This window comes from Falco punctatus, assembly GCF_963210335.1.
Source record: "Falco punctatus genome assembly, chromosome: 3".
NCBI lineage: Eukaryota > Metazoa > Chordata > Aves > Falconiformes > Falconidae > Falco > Falco punctatus.
Genome location: NC_137582.1, coordinates 30,208,789 through 30,227,241, shown reverse-complemented (window position 1 = coordinate 30,227,241; position 18,453 = coordinate 30,208,789). Strand labels below are relative to the sequence as shown.

Sequence of the window (18,453 nt, the reverse complement as noted above, 5' to 3'; positions counted from 1 at the left end):
CTATCCCCTTTCTCGGTGGCTGGCATGGAGATGGGTGAATAATTCATAGGTCTATGAAACATGGCTACTCATCTATTTTACTCGACTGCTGGCTTATGTAGCTGGTAAAAATAAACCTCCATTTGTTGCTGGCTGTTGTTCCTGAGGTAAATATTAGGTAATAGCAATAAAACAAAAGCTAAGATCAGTTTTAGGTGAAAGAACAAAATTACTAGCAATTGGAGTTTTAAAACTTATATCTAGGTGAGTTTTCCAGTTTCTTTCAAGCTTCTGGAAGTGGCATTTCTGGCTTTCAGGAAGATTTTGTTTGAGAAGGGTTAACAATTCAGTGGCTATCGAGGATACAGTACAGTCAGCCAGCTGATGTACTTTGATGTACTTTGAAACCTCACTGTTTGAAGTGTGATGCAGAATCCTTCTCTCCCTCTCCCTGCCTTCTGTAGGATGGCTGCTTGTGCTCTCAGCATTGCTGCTTCTGTTAGTTTTTTCAAAAAGGGGCTGTAGGATCCGACGGACTTTACTCAGGTGACCCAGCATGACCACAGTCCATGGAGCTCCACAGAACTTCCCTCTTTATGGTCATCTGCAGGGCTTGATCTCAGTCCTAGATGCATTTACCAGTGAAATGGCACTATCCAGTGTCTTGCCCACAGCCTGGCGACCTCTGGAAGCCGTAAATATCTCCAGGCAGCTAACATCAACATGGAGAAGTCTCAGGTTTGGAGCAGGAGACATAAAAATCGCTTGCAGTCGTATCTGTGCCACAGGGTGTTTCATGTCTAGAGGCTTGCGTGAGGCCCTCGGCTGTAAACTGCTCTGTGCTCAAAGCCAAGAACATGGATTTTCACTTTTGTTTCTAATTATATAGGCTAAAACTGCTTTCTTAGGGTCTTTCCCTTAGTCTCACAAGATATTTACAGCTCACTGACTTTAATGCTAGCCCAAGACATGAAAGAGACAGCACAGCCAGTTTACGAACCCTTTGATACTCTGTGTACTCACACTCTGATGTTTCTTGCGCAGTAATTGCTTGATGCCAAAGTCAGATAATTTTCTGATTTTTAAAATCAATTTAGAGAAATAAATCTGTTTCAGCATTTCAGGGATTTAAACATTTCAAAGCAAAGGGTGTTTATCCTTGTTCCATTCACAGAGATAAAACACTACTCTGTAAATCCATAGTTAATGTGAATAGCAAAATGTTTGCAACAAATTCCAGGCAACCAATTTTTGTCTTGAGTCGTACAAAAGTGTCCAAAAATTGCAATGGGTTTGCCTCAGTGGCTTAACTTGTAATGTGTCCTTAGTGCAGAAGTCTGTCAGTTAAAGAATTTATTGTTGTTCAACCCTTTTATGGTTGTATATATTTTAAATAATTCAGAATCAAATTTTAAAAGTGAATACGAGTTGACATAAATTCAATGCTAAAATTATTGGACCATAATTCAGCACCTGTAACCTACCCAGTGACTCCTGTCTTGCTTCAACTCAGTAGCAAACAAGTCTTAAAAGCAAGAAGAGCCTCTTAAAATTAAATCAATCACGATACCATATAACCATATAACCATATAACCATATAACCATATAACCATATAACCATATAACCATATGCTACAGCATTTGGCCTTCTGCGTATTATCTTACGAAGGGATCTTCGTCTTGGATAGAGTTATAAAATGCATTACCTTTCCATTCCTTCTTTCTGAAATGGCAGTGAAACAAGCAGTCCGAGTCAGTCCCCATTAGAGCAATAGAAACATGCCTGTTAACCACAGTGAGAGCTGGACTCTGTCCTGAATGACTGTACAAGTGATCAAAAGATACGTATTATAGGAATGTACAGTTATGCTGTCAGAAATTTTGCTTTCATTCTCTTCAAAGGCTTCAGGCATCTCAGGGAAACCCAAGAAAAATCATAACTAAGTCTTACGAGCACACATGAGTTTATCAAAGCCTTCATCATCTGATACTGATTTCCACTGAGTGTAAATAAGTATATGAATAATTTATTTACATCGTCTTTATATTCAAACAGTCCTGGGTTTTTTCTGTCTTCCTTGGCATAGTAGGCTTAGCCTCCGTTTGTTTCCGCCTGGGGCCCATAGCTCTTACTGGTGAATTCACATCAGTGCTTGTTCTCTGGGATTGATGACCAAGCGAGGAGGGGGTCCGTTGTGCTAGGTGGGTCCTACCCTGGGAGCTGTGCACCTCCTAGCCCCAGTCAGCGGGAGGCCAAGGGAATCTACACAAAGGAATTGCAAGCAGCGGATCGGTGTGGTGTGGGAAAATATCACATCTACTTATTTTCGAAATTTGGGGTGGAATTCTGTTAATGATGGCAGGGTTAATGAGATTAAAACAAAGCAGATGGAGGCTGATAGAACCAGAGAAGAGGCAGAGTAATGAACTGGGAGAGAAGAAGTTGCAAGGGGATAGAGGGGATCAGTGGGGACTGGACCAGGCAGAAAATGGCCGGGGTGCAAATCCCCCACCAGTGTCTCTGCTGCTGTGCCCGGTGGGGTGGCACTTTCTCCTGCTCCTGTTGGTTTTGGTCTGCCTTGCGGCCTTGAGTGATGCCTCACTGGCATTGGTTGTGCTCCCTGAGCCCGCCTGGCTTGCAAAAGAGTAGTCCTTTCCCTGCCCGTGTGCTCCCAGAGGCAGTCAGTTGTTCCCAAATGGGAAGATCTGCGGTTTCACCCCAGGTGCTTCTGCCCCAGCCGATGAGGAGTCATGACTGCAAGGGTTATGTAGTTGGGGGCTACCTGGGTTACCCTAGATTGTCTAGAAAACTGCTTTGAAACCGCACATCCTTGTGACGAACAGGGGCTCAAAAGTAGAAGCAAATTCCAAAGTGTTCCCCAACACAAATAACAGCAAGGAAAGGATCTGTAACTCAGTCGTAACTCATCGTCAGAGCAGTGGGAAGAGGAATGGAGGAAGCGCCACCACATGTGGGGTTGTAGGGATTTTCCTGCTTGGACTTTGGTAGTCCTAGAGGAAAACAGATGTATACTGTTGCTGAGGAAGTGAGTCTCCCAGGGGAAGGTCGGCTTTTCCCCAGTGAGAGTTTTTGCTGCCTCAAGCTCACTCAAGTCAATTAACAAAAACCCTGCAAACTGCAGATGCCACAGCTCTGTGCAGTTATTATATGGAACTTTATATGGTTGCATGTGGTTTTAATCATAAACCCAGGAATGGATTTAAGTTTATATTCCTCTTCAAATATTTGTGTTCCTATAATGGAATATTGCCCATTTTTCTCTGTAGGTGCCAGCTTGCGTGATGACCTCAGTAAATACTTCTGGTTTCATCATTCTCACGGGGACACGATGACAGTTCAGGATCCAAACCAGATGAATCTGTGTGCTGCTGTTTGGACTGTTGTCTCCTATGTAATTGCTGACACGGAGGAGATGTTGCCAAGGTAATAAAACAGCAAGAAAGAAGATTTCTGTTCTTCAGCAAAGACTGTGAGTCCACTAATGCATGTGGTTTACAGCTGTGGGAAATTCTGCTTTTTACCCTGATTTTGTGTATTATGATGTCAGTTTTCCTCAAAACTCATGTGCTCTTTTACACATTCCTGTTCCTTTTTGCTGTTTTGATATCTTCCATTTGTGATTTTTACTTAAAATTTCTTCTATCAAGTACTTTTTGAATTTCTGATGCAGGTATAATACCTCTTTGACTATGACATAATAACCATTTGTATGCAGAGTGGTCCTGTCCTGCAGTAAAAATATACCAAATAAATTAGTTGCATCAGAATAATTAATGTATTGAGTTAGTGTACACATTTATGGGTTTGTTCTCTGTCATTCACTCTATGCATTAGAATGAAATACTATTAATGAAGCAGCCCTTTTTACTCTCATAAGATAATACTGTAGTTTCTATACAGTTTTCAGGTTATTGGACAAATTCATCTTGGCTGTTTTAATGGTAATATATGGTAAAATGGTCAAATAATGGTCAAAATGCTAAAATAATGGGGCTTTTAATAGTTTGTTCAGCTCCTGCTGTTAAATTTTACTAAAGGTCACTTGATGTCAGGCTCAGATAAACCACAGCATAGAGGACGAGAAGCCAGCCACAGGACTCCCAGATCTCCTGCGTTTCTTCAGGAGAAAGCTGTGCATGTCCTTTTCTTTCTGATGGAAGACTCACCATAGTGACATGCAGAGAATTTCATGTGGCAGTTTTTCTCTGAAATGCCATGATGTTTCAGAAATGGCATCACAGCTGTGATTTGTGACCTTCACTACCTGCCAGCTGATATCCAAACGAAGCATAAGAGCAGATTTTGATTCCGACTTCTGAAGCCGTTCCCAACTGTCCCTCTCTTGCAGAGATGCTCTCCTCTGCTGGAAACTGGGTGAGAGGACACTGGTACATATGCACTTTGATGGAGGAATTAACCTGGGAATTTCATTCTTGTATACTTTGTTGGGTTTTGGTATTTTTCCTGCTCAAAAATTATGACCATTCAGATAACTTCAGGGCTATCTATAGAGAAGATATAACTGGTGTTGGGGAATATTTTAAGCTGTATGATTTCTGTTCATTTCTTTGTGACATGGCGCTTGTTTCTGCTTTTAAATTTTACAACGAGCAAGCTTACTGATGTGAATAACTGCTGCAATATAATCAACACCAAACAACTAATGTAACGAACAATATGGAGTATTAAACCAAATGGCAGGCAGTCCCTGGTGCTGTTAATCAGTTCTGTCGTTGAGCAGTAGCTGAGTGATGAGCCATTCATTTTTATAGAATTAATAACCATGATATCTGTTTACCATGATAATAGCTGTTTTACATCAAATTTATTAAATATTTCAATTTTCCCTCCAAATCACTTCAGGAACATAAAGGCTGCCTGGAGATACTCTGCTCTTTCTTTTTAAAGAATTAGTATTGATATAAAGTTAGCAAAATTTCCTCTGCTTCCAAGGCATGATGTTTATGCTTCTTTTTCCTGGTTTGCTAGACAAGAGCACAGCTGGTGGTGCTCACCACTGGCATGTCCTCAGCTGTCTCTAAATCCAGCTTTTTGACCTTCATGGGATATTACTATTTCCTGAACTACATTCCACGTCTTTCACTCTCAAGGTATGGCACTTTGTACATCAGAGATTCAGAAGGGTTTTCCATGAAGTTACATTTATTGTTACAAATCTTAACCTCTGCTCACATGGAAACAGGGTTTATTTGTGGTTTTCTCCATTGCCTCAAGTCAAATGGAGAATCTCTGGTGTCAAGAATACTTCTGCAGAGGAGAAGAACGCTGCGTTATGCATGTGGCACCACAGCACATCCCAAGATGTACTTGTTGGCTCCTATGATCCATAAGATAAGCCTCAAAGATTAAAACTTGTGATGCCCCTGAAGAAAATCTAACCTTCATGTCAACTTCAGATACACTTCTCTGGAGAGAAGCTTTACAGAGTGGGTTTGGAAAAAAATGTTCAAAAATAAAAAAATTGCCAACTTATTTTTATAGAAATGGTGAAATAGTGAAATTAAAAACATTTTAGTTTTCAAATTGACAAAGAATTTTTTACATGTAAAACCAGGTTCCATTAAAATAAGACATTGTCTTTTTGATTCCTCTCATCTGTAATAGTTCTCAGACCTAAAAGTCCAACTATTCACAGTGCTGTCCTCATAACCTGTCTGTTCAGATGTACCTCTCTCAAAAATTTCCATAAATGAAGAGATGCTAATACATTTCTTTCCTTTCCCAGTGGGATTTTTTACCTTCTGTGCAGTAGCTCATCTTTATCCCTGCTCAGTGTAGCAATTATACTGTTTCAATTAGTGGCAATTAAACATATATTGGCTGGTCAATTTTCAGTTCAAGAGCACTTCTGAAGTGATCCAGAAAACATAACTTTGCTTTCCACTGGCATGCCCCCTTTGATCTTGGAGAATGTTTCTCAACTTTACTTGAGAAAGTAATAGCTGAAGATACCATTTTTATTATTATGATTGTCAGGGTCAGCTGCCATAAATCTGTGCTTTTCGTAAGTATTTTGATGACATTCTAAGGTAAAGGGGCCATGTGTACATTTCCCTCCACTAAAATAAAATGCTATCTTTGACTAGATTGCTTTTTGCCTGCAAAGATGTGTGAGCCGAGAGTTGAAAAAACAGCAGCAGCATTTAAATATATGTTAAAAATTTAAATTTCAAATAAACATTTTCCTCACGGTATTACAAATCTCTTGCATCTGCTGGGAAGGGAGGCCCCTGGGTAGCCTTCCTTTCTGCTGCAGCTCGAAGATTTCAGACATAGTTAAAGAAGGACAGGGCCAATACGTAATTCATTTACCCAACTAGACTATAACACAAATGCTGATGAAAAGTCTCTTTTCAATACTGTATAATGTAACATAGGTAATTTTGTGAGTAGTAAAAGAATTGCAGGATAGGAAACCGAGTTGGCGCTTTTGTCCTTCATGTGTCAAGACATTATTGGAGTTTCACTGTCTCTTTGAATGATTCAGTTCTAGGTGATCCCACAAGATCTTTACTTCCTTATAAAATAATTAGAAACAAAGAAAGAGAGCTGTTTCCTGGAACAAGAGATGAAGTGATGCTTCTGCTGCTGCTACACTGCAAATATCCTTGGCTGTATATTTAGTTAGTATGCTTCCCCCGTAACAGTTTAAGACACTTCCATTTACCATAAGTAAATATCAAACTGATCTTGATATCTATATCTGTCTCATGAAATATACATACCATCTAAATGTGCCCAAATGATTAATTTACTGCTGTGTAATGATTAGCATAAAAATCTCATCACTGCACAGGATAGAAATGTTACCACTAATTGCTGGTTGAAGTGAACAATGTTTTCTGCATAGAAATTAATGATGCATGCATCACAGCTCTTGAATGGGAAAATTCAAGACTTTCTGGAAAAGGAGCATCTTTGTGGGTTTTTTCTTCTTTTTTTCTGCTAAATCATAGGGGAGATGGATCATATGTAGTAGAAGGGAATATTATTTTGTGCACAGTCCATTTTATCTTTGCACCACACTTACAGAAGTGTTTTAACTTACACCTTTTGTAATCTTCTGTGTATAGCAGATGCATGGAAGCACTGTCCAACGCACACCATAGTCTTTCATGGCCATTGATTCTGGAAGCTCTAGCCCTTTTGCCCAAAGGTTTGACCAGCTATGGAGCTGTGATTTATAGTTACAATTGTTCAATAAATACATTGTGTTAGCACCTGATTAAGGTCTTTAGGCTCCTCTCTTCTTAGTAATCCTCTTTGCCTTTGGAGGAGGGACATCAATGACAAGTTTATATCCAGCTCTGTGTCTAGCTTGCAGTTTGATTTCACTTCAGGACAGATTAAACACCTTTAGTTTATGTTAAGTTTTTATTTTGGGGGTGTTTTTTTGGTCTTTCACTGTCATTTGCAGCACCTGTACTGTGATATGGATATCAGGAATGAGTATGCGACTGAAAAAATCTGCGTATTTTGTGCCTTGGGGCTCAGGAACTGCAAGACGCAATTGAGGTGACTCTGAAGAGCAACACATAAGCACATGGGTGAGAGCTCCATCAGGGCCACCACTTGCCATTACCACTGGCCTGTGTTACTGGCAGACAGAGCTTTGTGATCAGTGCAATGAGTTTTCATCACTAGTCATGATTTTCTATATAACTGCATGAAAATCAGGTTTATAGAAAGCAAAGAGGGAAGCTCTGGAGGACAGACCACAAAAATTAGAGCAAGGTAACACTGAGGCAGGGGCTGTGGCTTCAAGTACCGATGTTTTACTTTGCTTTGCTGGATGAGTTGGGGAGCTCTACCTAAACCCGCCCGAGTTTCACTGCTAAATGGTGGTGGTGGTGTTTGCTGCTCATGTTTGATGTAGTCTGATTTAACAACAGTGTGTTAAAACATAGATGCGTGTAAAACATAAGTTCATAGCAGAAGTGAGGTTCTATTGGAGGAGAGGAGTAAGGAGTTAATGCCTTTTAGCTGCATGAGAATTCATCTGTAAAACGTGTCTCTTACTAATTACCGTTTGCATTTACATTACTTGCATTATTTGTATTTACATTTGCTAATTGCATTTACTATTTGTCATGACAAACAAAAAGAAATATTCCTCCTTCAGATACTGCCATTTCAAAACAGAATTTGGACATTAGGCATATCCATTTTAAACTAATAGTACTTTGCATCCAGGAATGGTGTGGTATGATGTATGCAAAGTGGTCGCACACAATGCCATCTATATATATAATTTCACAGCTTTGGACCATCACACACATGCTAAGTCTGTTTCACAAAATCAGTGGCCGTACAGTGGGGCAGTATGGGCAAAGGGAATAGGTTAAATGGTTTTCAAATAGCCATGCAGCCAGTCAGTCCTGAAGTTAAGTTTCAGATACAGAAGTTCCTACCTCAGCCAAACTGTGCTGCCCATAAATGAGTTACTAGTTTGTCTTTATACCACTGAGGTGATTTTGAAGCTGAAGTATAACATTTAGTGCAAAAGTGACATTTTTGACTGAGCATGTGCAACAGTGGACTGCAAATTCAAGAGAGAGAAATGAGAAAATTATTTTTGTGGTTTTTCTCTCAGTTAACCAAGCTAGTGATTTATATTGACCTTAAAACATATTAATACACACCTACACACATTTCTCCCTCTATGCATAATACGGAAAATCTTTCTTATCAAAGATTATTTCATTTCTTCTTTTTATCAGGGTGTGTACTTTATAAGCAGAAGTTGCCAAAAAAAATCTGGATTTACAGAGTAGCAACTATATTCTTAGTCTCAGTAGGAATTCAGATAATAGTGCAGGAAGCATCTTGATAAGACTGATGCCCTGTGCGTGGACTGAATCTTTGTGAGAGTCTTTGAAACTGTGATTTCATTGAGGTTCTTTGTGGCTTGTGTTATAATTTCTGGGATATTTTGACTTCATCTTTGTGAATGTGATTATTCAATATGTTACTTATCTTGGATTGTCTGTATCTTTTGCTTTTTCCAGGGATGTTATGGCAGTGGTATAGCTACAGAGAATTCATATCATTGCCTGTACTTAAAAGCAACTTCCCCAGTTCTTTTGCACTTCAAGTCATCATTTTTTATTTTGCTCTAAATGCTTTTAATGTAATACACAATGTAGAGGCTAATGATTGTTCAAAAGCAGGTAACAAAATATCCACATTTTTACATAAGTCTGCCATGCTGTTCTTCCTGTAGCTATTATCAAGCTTTAGCTCATCAGTAACATGAGTTTAATAAGAGGAATTACTAGAAAGTGAGTCATGAGACATTTAACCATGGAAAGTTTAACAGGCATAAATCACTGCATGGTTTCTGAATGGAAATAAGATGTTGACAGCTTTACCCTCCAAATTGCTTATCATAGAAACAGAGAAAGCTATAAATATCCACAAGAAAATGCATGCTTCTTTTCAGCAGTGATTCCCAATGCTGAGTTCTGTGCAGTAGTTATTTTAAGCCTTTATAATGTAGGCTGAACCTTTAACATGAAACCTCAAAAAGCAAATGCACACTAGTTTTGAATTCCTGTATGCTTTTTTTGTCACGGTAGACAGGGAACAGCTCTATTGGTAACTCAGCCTAGCTTTGGTATTGCTGTCCCTCCAAGCAGGGGTCCCTTCTGGCTATATGGCAAGTTTATTGGAAGGATAAGTACAAGCAGTAGAAGAAATTACTTAAAAATTTGGTCTCGTTAGATCTTCATAAAATGATGAAAGTGGTGGTTTTTTAATGCAGAAATAGCTGAACTTAGGTTTTGGCATGTGCAGTTGTAGAAAACTCTTCTCATTTCTCTAATAAACAGCAGTGTCTCCATATGTATGAGAAGATAATAAATGACATAATTCAGTAAACTGTATAAGTACCGCATGTATTAAACAACAACCTATCTAAGTTACAAAAAATGAATCCATTTATCAACAGGAACAAATCTTTAAATATGAAGAGAGGATTAATTTCCAAGTTGTTAGAAGGAAGCAGATGTGATAGAAGGAAGTGTACACTTCTGCTTTCAGTTGAGCAAAAATTCATTTCTGGTGTTTCACATCATGAGTTTGATTGAACTGAAAGGAGAGGTTAGAGAAAATGTGCGTATGTCTCTCTGTTGAGCAAAATCCCGACAGTGCTTGCTAGCATCAGTAGAGGCTGCTGCACATAGGAAGCTCTCTGGTTAGGGGTTCTCCATGCCCTACATGTTTGATAACACACCGGGTGTGCTGTATTCCCAGAACTAACTATGTGAGTTTGAATTTATAGGGTGAGGACCAGAAGCCTTTGTTGGGCACATTCTGCAAGAAGTGTGTGACGCAGCTGTTCTTGATACCACGTCTTCATGTGACAAATAATAAACCGGCTGTTGGTAGCTCAGCCACTCACCTCAGCCTGGGTGGTTGCCTTGTGGTCCTGTGGAAAGGGTAGTCACTCCAGGCTTCATCTAAAGGAAAGGGAACTGAAGATCACTAACCAGATTCCAGGAGTTTTGTTGACCTCTTTCTGTACACCTAATGTAGAATTGCCACGGAGAATCTTTCTGCTCATTCCCTGGGTGCAGAGGTCCTTTGCATCTTTGCTCCCATAGAGCTGGAATGAGGAGTTTTCATGCCTGGTGATGGTGTGGAGGTGAATACTTTTTTTTTTTTACTTTTTTTTTTTTTCCATTTCGAATGCTAGAAGTTCAGGAAGAGCTCAGGGTCACAGACTCTTTTTTTCCTCCCAAATAGCCTGAATTGCAGGTCAAACTGCTGCAGTACTTGTATGTCTTTTAGGCTTGGATTTGCAATGGATTTGTGATATATAACATTGTCATCACACTGTGAAATCACTGAAGTCTAATACTTCTCATGTTCCATATCTCTACATTTCAGAGCTGTGTCTAAACAAGCAGGAACAGTAATGGCTGTCAGCGGAGTGCTTGACAGTATCTTCAAAGCAGAAGAACTGAGTAAACATTTGCTGTGTGTGCTCTATTAGGTGTCAACGAAAGTTTTATCCCTCCCTTTCTCATCTGTGAAGCGATGGATGGGGAAAACATTACTGCCCTCTGTTTTTGCAGCAGTTAAGTCTTAGAGTTGCTGCTACAATACTTCTAAATTGGTTTGAGGTGTAAGATTATATGAGACATCAGGATCTGGCAAACCTCAGAGAAGTTGCAAATGTGGCAACGTTGTTTATGGCTCAGTGTTTATTGACACAGTAGTGGATCATCCTTTGAAACACAAGTATAAGAGTTTTGCAGTATTTGCAGAAACATTTTGCTGACCAGCTAAGGCTCTGAAAGACCTCTGTTACTTTATTGTTGTAAACTAACAAGGGAAATGAATACTTTTTTTAATGTACCACTTTTAGGTTCCTCTATGGAAAAAAAACCCAAAACATTGGCCCAGTTTAAAGTAACTTTAGGAAGAGCTTCCAGAGTTCCTTTGAGTTACACTGGCTTAAAATATGAAGAAACAAAAGTTGCAGCTTCAGATAAGCATTGGTCAACTAAGTAGGAATTTCTTTAAAAACATTTACAAATGTGGGCAGATGGCGTCGGGTGTTCTGGACTGTAACAGAGCAAGCGGTTACATTAGACTCTTTCTTTTCGCCAAAGTTATCCTGATTTTTACAAAAATCCCCCTATTGCCATTAATCTCCAACATTCTAACAAGCTCTACATTTACTACCATGCTGTAAAGGTTTACTTTCTCGCCACTTTTTTTCCCCCCTTAGAATAAGCTCAGTCTAGTGGTTTTAACTTAAGACAATAAACCAGGAACTCCCAAGTTCTAATTCTGCCTTGGTAACTGTCTTGCTGGGTGGTCTTGGCACACCCTAAAGGTATGCCTTCTGTGCAGATTTAATTTGTCAAAAACTAAAAAAAAAAAAAAACCCAAATATGTCTGTTTCCAAGCCTGGATGAAGCCAGAGGTGTGGGACACTGTTTGTTCTAATAGGGTATCTTTTCTCTTCAGTCATAACCTCTAAACAGCTGAGGTTTGGGCATCTTCTAATTTACACTCTGTAAAAAGAGGTAAATTAACTTTGCAGCTGAATAGTGCTCCAGCTTGGCTGAAATTCGAATACTGTTGCCATCCATCTTCACTGTGGCTGATTCACAGTTTGGAATGGAAAAGACATCAGAATTTGGTGGGGGTTTTGACCTCAAAACAGATGAAACCTTGGGAGTTGTGGAGTATTTTCTGTTCGTTTAAAAAATGGGACCCTCTGCATGTTAAATTGTAGGTGCTTCCCTTTGAAGTTCTGCACAGAGGCTTCTAGAAAATAACATTGAGGGGAAAATATAGAAATGCTTACTATAAAAACCAGCATGTGTAGTAATAGCATGAGCCTGGAAAGAGGGAGTATATTCCAGATTTGAAGTGTTGGGATTTGTTTATTTTTTCAAAAATAAGAGTCAGGATAATAAAACTGCAGAGTCAGTTCAATAAATTGTCTATTCTTAATCCAAAGTAATTTTCTTTTGGCTGTAGGAAATAAGCCGTATGGAAGTCAATTCAGAAAAAATGCAGCAAACAGAAATAAAGTCCCACCCTTCTTCATTACCCTGAATGGGAATCTGCACGAATCTCACATATTCTGCTTCTGTTTGTGGTGCTTACTGAGTACTTCAGTACAAACAATTAGGAGTCATCCCTCATAAAGCACTTAAAAGTTAGTGAAATGTCAAAGGATTTCCCTCTGTGTTTGGTTTTATTACAACTTTATCTGCCATCCTTTCAGTTTTCTTAGTGGATACAGTTAATGACATTGAAGGCTTCTCAGGGTATAAATTATTGTTAGAATTTGAAATGATGCCAGTGGCATAAAAAGACAGTTTACTGATAGCTCAGTCTTCAAACTGCCCAGTACATCAATTACTTGCTTTTTCACCTGCCAACCCCACATCTAGATTTGATACGTGGTATTAACTGTATCCCTTTGCTAAAGGAAATTACGACAGAACATAGTTGTGTAAAACTGTTTTTCTTTGTACTTTAAGGTGAAACTAAAACTGTCTTTATATTATTCATTACCCTCAAATATTTTCTCCAAATACTTTTTTTTTTCAAGTCAGTTTCAATTTCTGTCACTACTAGTACAGATATTCACAATTCCCACAGCCAAAAGAAAGCAGCACGGGGAGGACTTAATTCTTGCAGGCACCAACATAACAAAAAAAATAGTGGTTAAAAAGCAGAACCAGCAATTATGTACAATAAGCCAGAGATGCTGCCATTCAAGTCATGAAAAACATTCTTTTATTGTATTTAGAGTGGAAGAAAACTTAACATCTTTAGGGAAACTGGATGTATAAGGTAAAATATCAAGAAGTACAAATGGGAAGATAAGAAGTTCCTATTTTGCCCAAGTAAGGTAACACAAAGCCAGCCAAGATACCTGAAGCACTCAACTGTTCTGGTAGCTGGAAAAAAAGAAAAAAGAAACTGAAGAGCAAAATGCCTATATTCAGCACGACTATATAAAAAGTAAGGAATTTATAATCCAGGAAACACTGCAATTGCCTCAGATGTTGTTACAGGACCACGAGTTGGGCCAGGCTGATGACAGGCTTGGAAGCTTAAAGCTGCTTTAAACTTCCTGAGCCAGCTGGGTGGAAGAAATGTATAAGTTATGGGTTCATTAGCCTTCATCACCCAAGGAGGGGAAAACTGGCTCATCTCAGTGCACTTTTAGTACAATTCTGGTTCAAGTGAAGTCTGGAACAACAGTGCTCACTAAAATAATTGTTGTGTGAAGCTGAGGTTGGAAACTGCAGCGTGTAACAGTGCTGTAGCAGGGCTTTTCATCATTCTTTTTCCTTTTGGTGAGGATTGTTTCATGCAGTCAATGATGTGTCTTTTTTCAAGGTTTACTTTAACATTTGAAATTGATGGGTTTCCCACAATTTCCCCTGAGCAAGTTTTCTTTGCAATGAATCTACTCTACAAACTTCCTTGGAGCTTGCAACTTACCAGTGGGATAACACTGACATTCAATGTCCTTGCACAATTTTCAGGCATGAAAAACCTGCCCTACAATTTGTTGTCTAGGAGAAAATAATGTTCATGTTCGTGCAACTGCAGATGGAATAGGAACAGGGAAGGAAGGGAAGGGAAGGGAAGGGAAGGGAAGGGAAGGGAAGGGAAGGGAAGGGAAGGGAAGGGAAGGGAAGGGAAGGGAAGGGAAGGGAAGGGAAGGGAAAAAGAAAAGAGGAAAGAAGAAGAAAAGAAGAAAATAAAGAGGAATGAAAAGAAAAGAAAAAAGAAAAGAAAAAAGAGAAAAAGAAAAAAAAAAGTAAGCAAACCCTAACTGTTTCACTGCTTCTCCATCCTTCTGAGGTCATCATCTTTGTGGATTCTCAGCAGCAGCCTGGGAATAACAGGTGAAAAGAAAACTGCTGCCTGGGAGAGCGTAAACAGGGCTTGTTGGTCATCCGATTGCTGTGCTATTTGCCTTCAGTATGTCACTACAAATTCAATATCTTAGCATCACATCCAGAGAAGGCTTACAAAATCCAAAGGGCATTTATGCCTCACCTTTCTTTACAAAGGATGTTCTGAAATACCCAGACTTGCCTCCCTTCCCCACAAAGGGTTTTATGTAAGGTTGCTATCTAATACAATAGGTTACTACCTAATACGTTAATGTAAACAACAGTAATAAAAGTCCACCAAAGATTGTTTTTACACTTTAATCTTTAGAAAAACTGATTGCACATTTTCGTACATGATTAAAGCAAAATATACTGCACAGATGAAGTGAGACATCTCCCATCAGGAGGAAGGTGTGGTTCTGTGAGATAAAAGGAAGGTATATGTTTTCTCACTATTGAATTTTTCTGAAGATACATCTTATAACAAATCTCCCCTTAACATTGTGAGGATCCATAAATTTAGGTCAAATTACATAGCCAGCCAATCTGCATTTTAAATAATGGTGTGGTTAATAAATAGCAAAAAGATCAGAGAGCTGTTATGTAGCAAGTCCTCTGAAAGTCTCTTAGTGGCAGTTAATAAAGAGAACTTCAAAATCAATACATGACTTTCCTGGAAGCTAATGTAAAGTCATTAAATCGGGAGCAATATAATATAAGCTCTTATGCCTGCAAGAATTCAAGCATTCACATCCTGGGCACTTTGTGTCTGGGGAAAAAGATGATCAAAACTTCTGTGAAGCAAAGCAACATGTTACAACACTAATTTCTGCCAAACAGGAGCTTTCACAAGAAATTGAAAATCATTCCCTCAATGTAACTATATCCTTGGCACTGTTTCACAAAAAGTTGCATTCTCTCTCTGACTGGCTGCAGAGGGACAGGCTGTTTCATTCGGTCTTGAGAAAAACCCACTACTGTCTTTCCTTTGTAATACGTGAAATGAAAAGACTGTGCCTGGCACAAAGACAAGCCCTCCTGTGAATACTACAGATTGTTTTTCATTGTGTTGTTAAAAGTCTTTTATTTCCAGTGTCTCCTTATTTCCTAGACCTGGCTACCAAAGCCCAACAAGACCTCAAACCAACAAGTGTTTAACACAACAACAACAAGAAAAGCCCAACTGTATTTTAAGGTTTTGAAATATTTTTCTCTCCTCATTCAAAGAGCTATTTGCTTTCAAATACAAGCAGTCTCTGTGGTTCAAGCTGTTTATATCAGGAGGCTCCTCTCCATCCCCATCTTCCAGTAAAGCCTTCTGAACACTTGAGATCAACTGTAACGTATTTATGCAGCTCTGTAGTGTTTTGTTCTGGTGCAACATAACATGGTTTCACTAGCAACTGGCAAAGCTCTTGAAGGTTCCTTTTTCAGAAGGTTTTTGCAAGTTTTTCTCCTCCATGTTGATCCCTTTAGGTTTGAATGGTGACAGCCGGAAAACATCCCTTTAATCCTGATTGTGTCTTAGGAAAGAAAATTAAATGTTAAAAAGAAATAAAATAAAACCCAGAGAAGAGCCTGTCCCTTGAGATTTCCCTATAGACAAGTGTGCTTTTCTCTTGGCTTCACGGAGAAGATACGGTGGAAAACCTAAGTTCCTCAGTGAATGTAGGTTGTCACTATATATAGACCTGGTTTCATGTAAAGGCATAGGAAGCTTAGGAAACCTGATAATGAAATATATGTTAAGGCACAAAGCCAGTTACACTCAGTATGATTTCAGGTTTTATTACGGAGGTCCTATAATGTATTTTATGGAGTGCGCAAAGCTGACGATGTAATAAAACTAGACATAGATCCTGAACGCAGACAGGTAGGCTGGCTCCACTCATTCCCAAATCCAAATATGTACCCTATTATATCTTCTCCACACAAGATCCTGCACCAGTGTGCTGTAACACTCAAAGTTGCACTGACTTACAGAAAGTCGTGCAAAATCATAGTAGCATCTCTGAAGTCGAAACCTAAGTGAGTTGTAGCACACAGTTTACACCAGTGAAAGCAGCCACTCATAACCGAACAGTGTGTACCCAAGATTTTGCGCTTATTTGCAAAGCAAATTTTAGGTTAGTGGTGCAGCTTCCTGTTGCTGATAAGACCTAAGGCAACCCGCTGCTGGTGTGCTTGTGTTTGATCTGCAAACACTGTTTAATAAGGCTGAAAAACTTACACTATGGGCAAAAAGCAATCTGAAACTGTCCCTGGCAGTGCTGGAAAAGGACTTCTGGTGTGGGCACCCGTGGCCTGGGTTGTTTCTGAAATGAGAAAAATTGATTCCAACATTATTTCTTCACCCAATTAATCTAACGTCTGTCCCAACAAACAAATGATTGGCAAGAGGGAATCGTTTCCAAGTGTGTTGTCTGGGCATCCTGGACGTCAACAGCAGCCAAGTGACTTGTTTGACAGCACGGCTGTGGTGAAGCAGGGGCTTGGCATTTGTGCTCTCCTCCTTGCAGTGCCTGGGCAGTGCTGGGAGGGAAAACTCTCCTAAGAGCCCACAGAGAGTGTGTAAATGCAGTTTGCCAGCAAGGGCCAACCGCCGTTAAGGGCTGCTGTACATGAGTTTACGGGCTTCTGCCCCAAGGACTTGTTTTCCAGCTGATGAGCTGCTGCTGCTGCTGCTGCTTGGGCTCAGCACAAGGGTGTAGTGACAGCCGTCAGCCCTTCCTCTCACCCTGAGATAACCTGTGTCATTGTTGCGACATGTCAACTGGTAAAGCATTAAAATGCGCTCCTGTGAAGGACCACCCCAATCTACCCGTTTGTAATCTGAAAACTATTCCGAACTATTCCTCGGCATAGTTCCTTGTCCAGTGCTGGTAGGGGACCCCATGCAGTTTTGTACACAGAGAAGTGAAAGCAAATTGGTTACTTAAGGTTAATCTTTATTTACTGCTTTGCTTTTTTAATAGAAAACAGTTACACATGGTCTTTAGGAACAACCCTCATGATACTAAAGCAAATAAAGCTTCTCTGCCACCACAATAAAAAGACATGGCTGTGAGAGCATTTCGCAGGCCGTACCAGGCTGGGAGAACAGGCAGTTGTTGAGAGCCATGCAGAGGGAAACTTAATTAGCTTGGTTACCTCAATGTTAATGAAGTCTATAGCGAAGTATAAAAGTACTCTGTAAGATAATGTAAGATGCGGGTTTGTTGTATCAGACATGTTAAATGGAAAACGCAGATTTTGCTTGCAAATGAATACTACAAAGATCATCATGTTTTTGATCCTGTGATAAAAGTCATTAGATGTACAAAGGTGATACCTGGAGACACGTTCTTGACTTACTGGTACATATGTAGAGGGGATGTGAAGTCTCAGAAAAATGAGATCACACAATTTTAGAAATTATGAATTGCACAACTTGCTTTAATTTAAATGCATTCAAAACCCAGTTTTTCAATAGCAAATCAAAATAGGGTTACCCATTCCTTAATGTATAGGAGAGAAGCAGTTGAAGGTAAGTAGCAACTGTTTCGATTGACCTAGTGAACTTTTTTCCATGTGTACAAGGCGGTGTAGATAACAAACAGAAAAGTCCTTGGAAGAGGCAAACTGGTGGGGACAAGCGTTGTGAAAAGGAGTCTAAATAATGGGGAGACAGAACCGAGTTTATTTGCCTATTCATTTAGCTCCCCCCAGCTGCAGAATCCTGGTTTCAGGTAAATGGAGCTCTGCCTCAGGAGCCTGTCTGTCTTTGTTTTGTCCCCATGTGAGCAGGAAAGAGCCACAGAGCATGGCAGGCCCTTTGGCCACATCCCTGTGTTCAGCTGGGCCAGCACCGTGTTTGGGTGTTTTTTCATATAGAAATGAGGAGAGAATTTCCCTTCCACCTTCTGTCTTTGGCTTTTTCACATATCGAAGTCATTAAGGGATGTGTAAGCATCAGCCTGAAGGACAATTGGTCACTGCCAGCAAAGAGAAAACCAGGCTGCAACAGGAGCTGATCATGTAATACAAGTTACTCCTCAATTTTTCATTCTT

General features: G+C 39.6%; 1 protein-coding gene across 3 annotated transcripts in view; it reads left to right on the top strand.

The window, feature by feature from the left end:
* The window catches only part of CPQ (carboxypeptidase Q), a 179,675-nt gene extending 162,686 nt beyond the window's left edge, over positions 1 to 16,989 (top strand). For all 3 annotated transcript variants that reach the window (XM_080378496.1, XM_080378495.1, XM_080378494.1), the window contains one exon: positions 3,268 to 16,989. In XM_080378496.1, coding sequence (XP_080234622.1) covers positions 3,268 to 3,428 — 161 coding nt within the window. In that variant the 3' untranslated portion in view covers positions 3,429 to 16,989. The remainder of the gene's footprint in view (positions 1 to 3,267) is intronic.
* Positions 16,990 to 18,453: the final 1,464 nt, after the last annotated feature.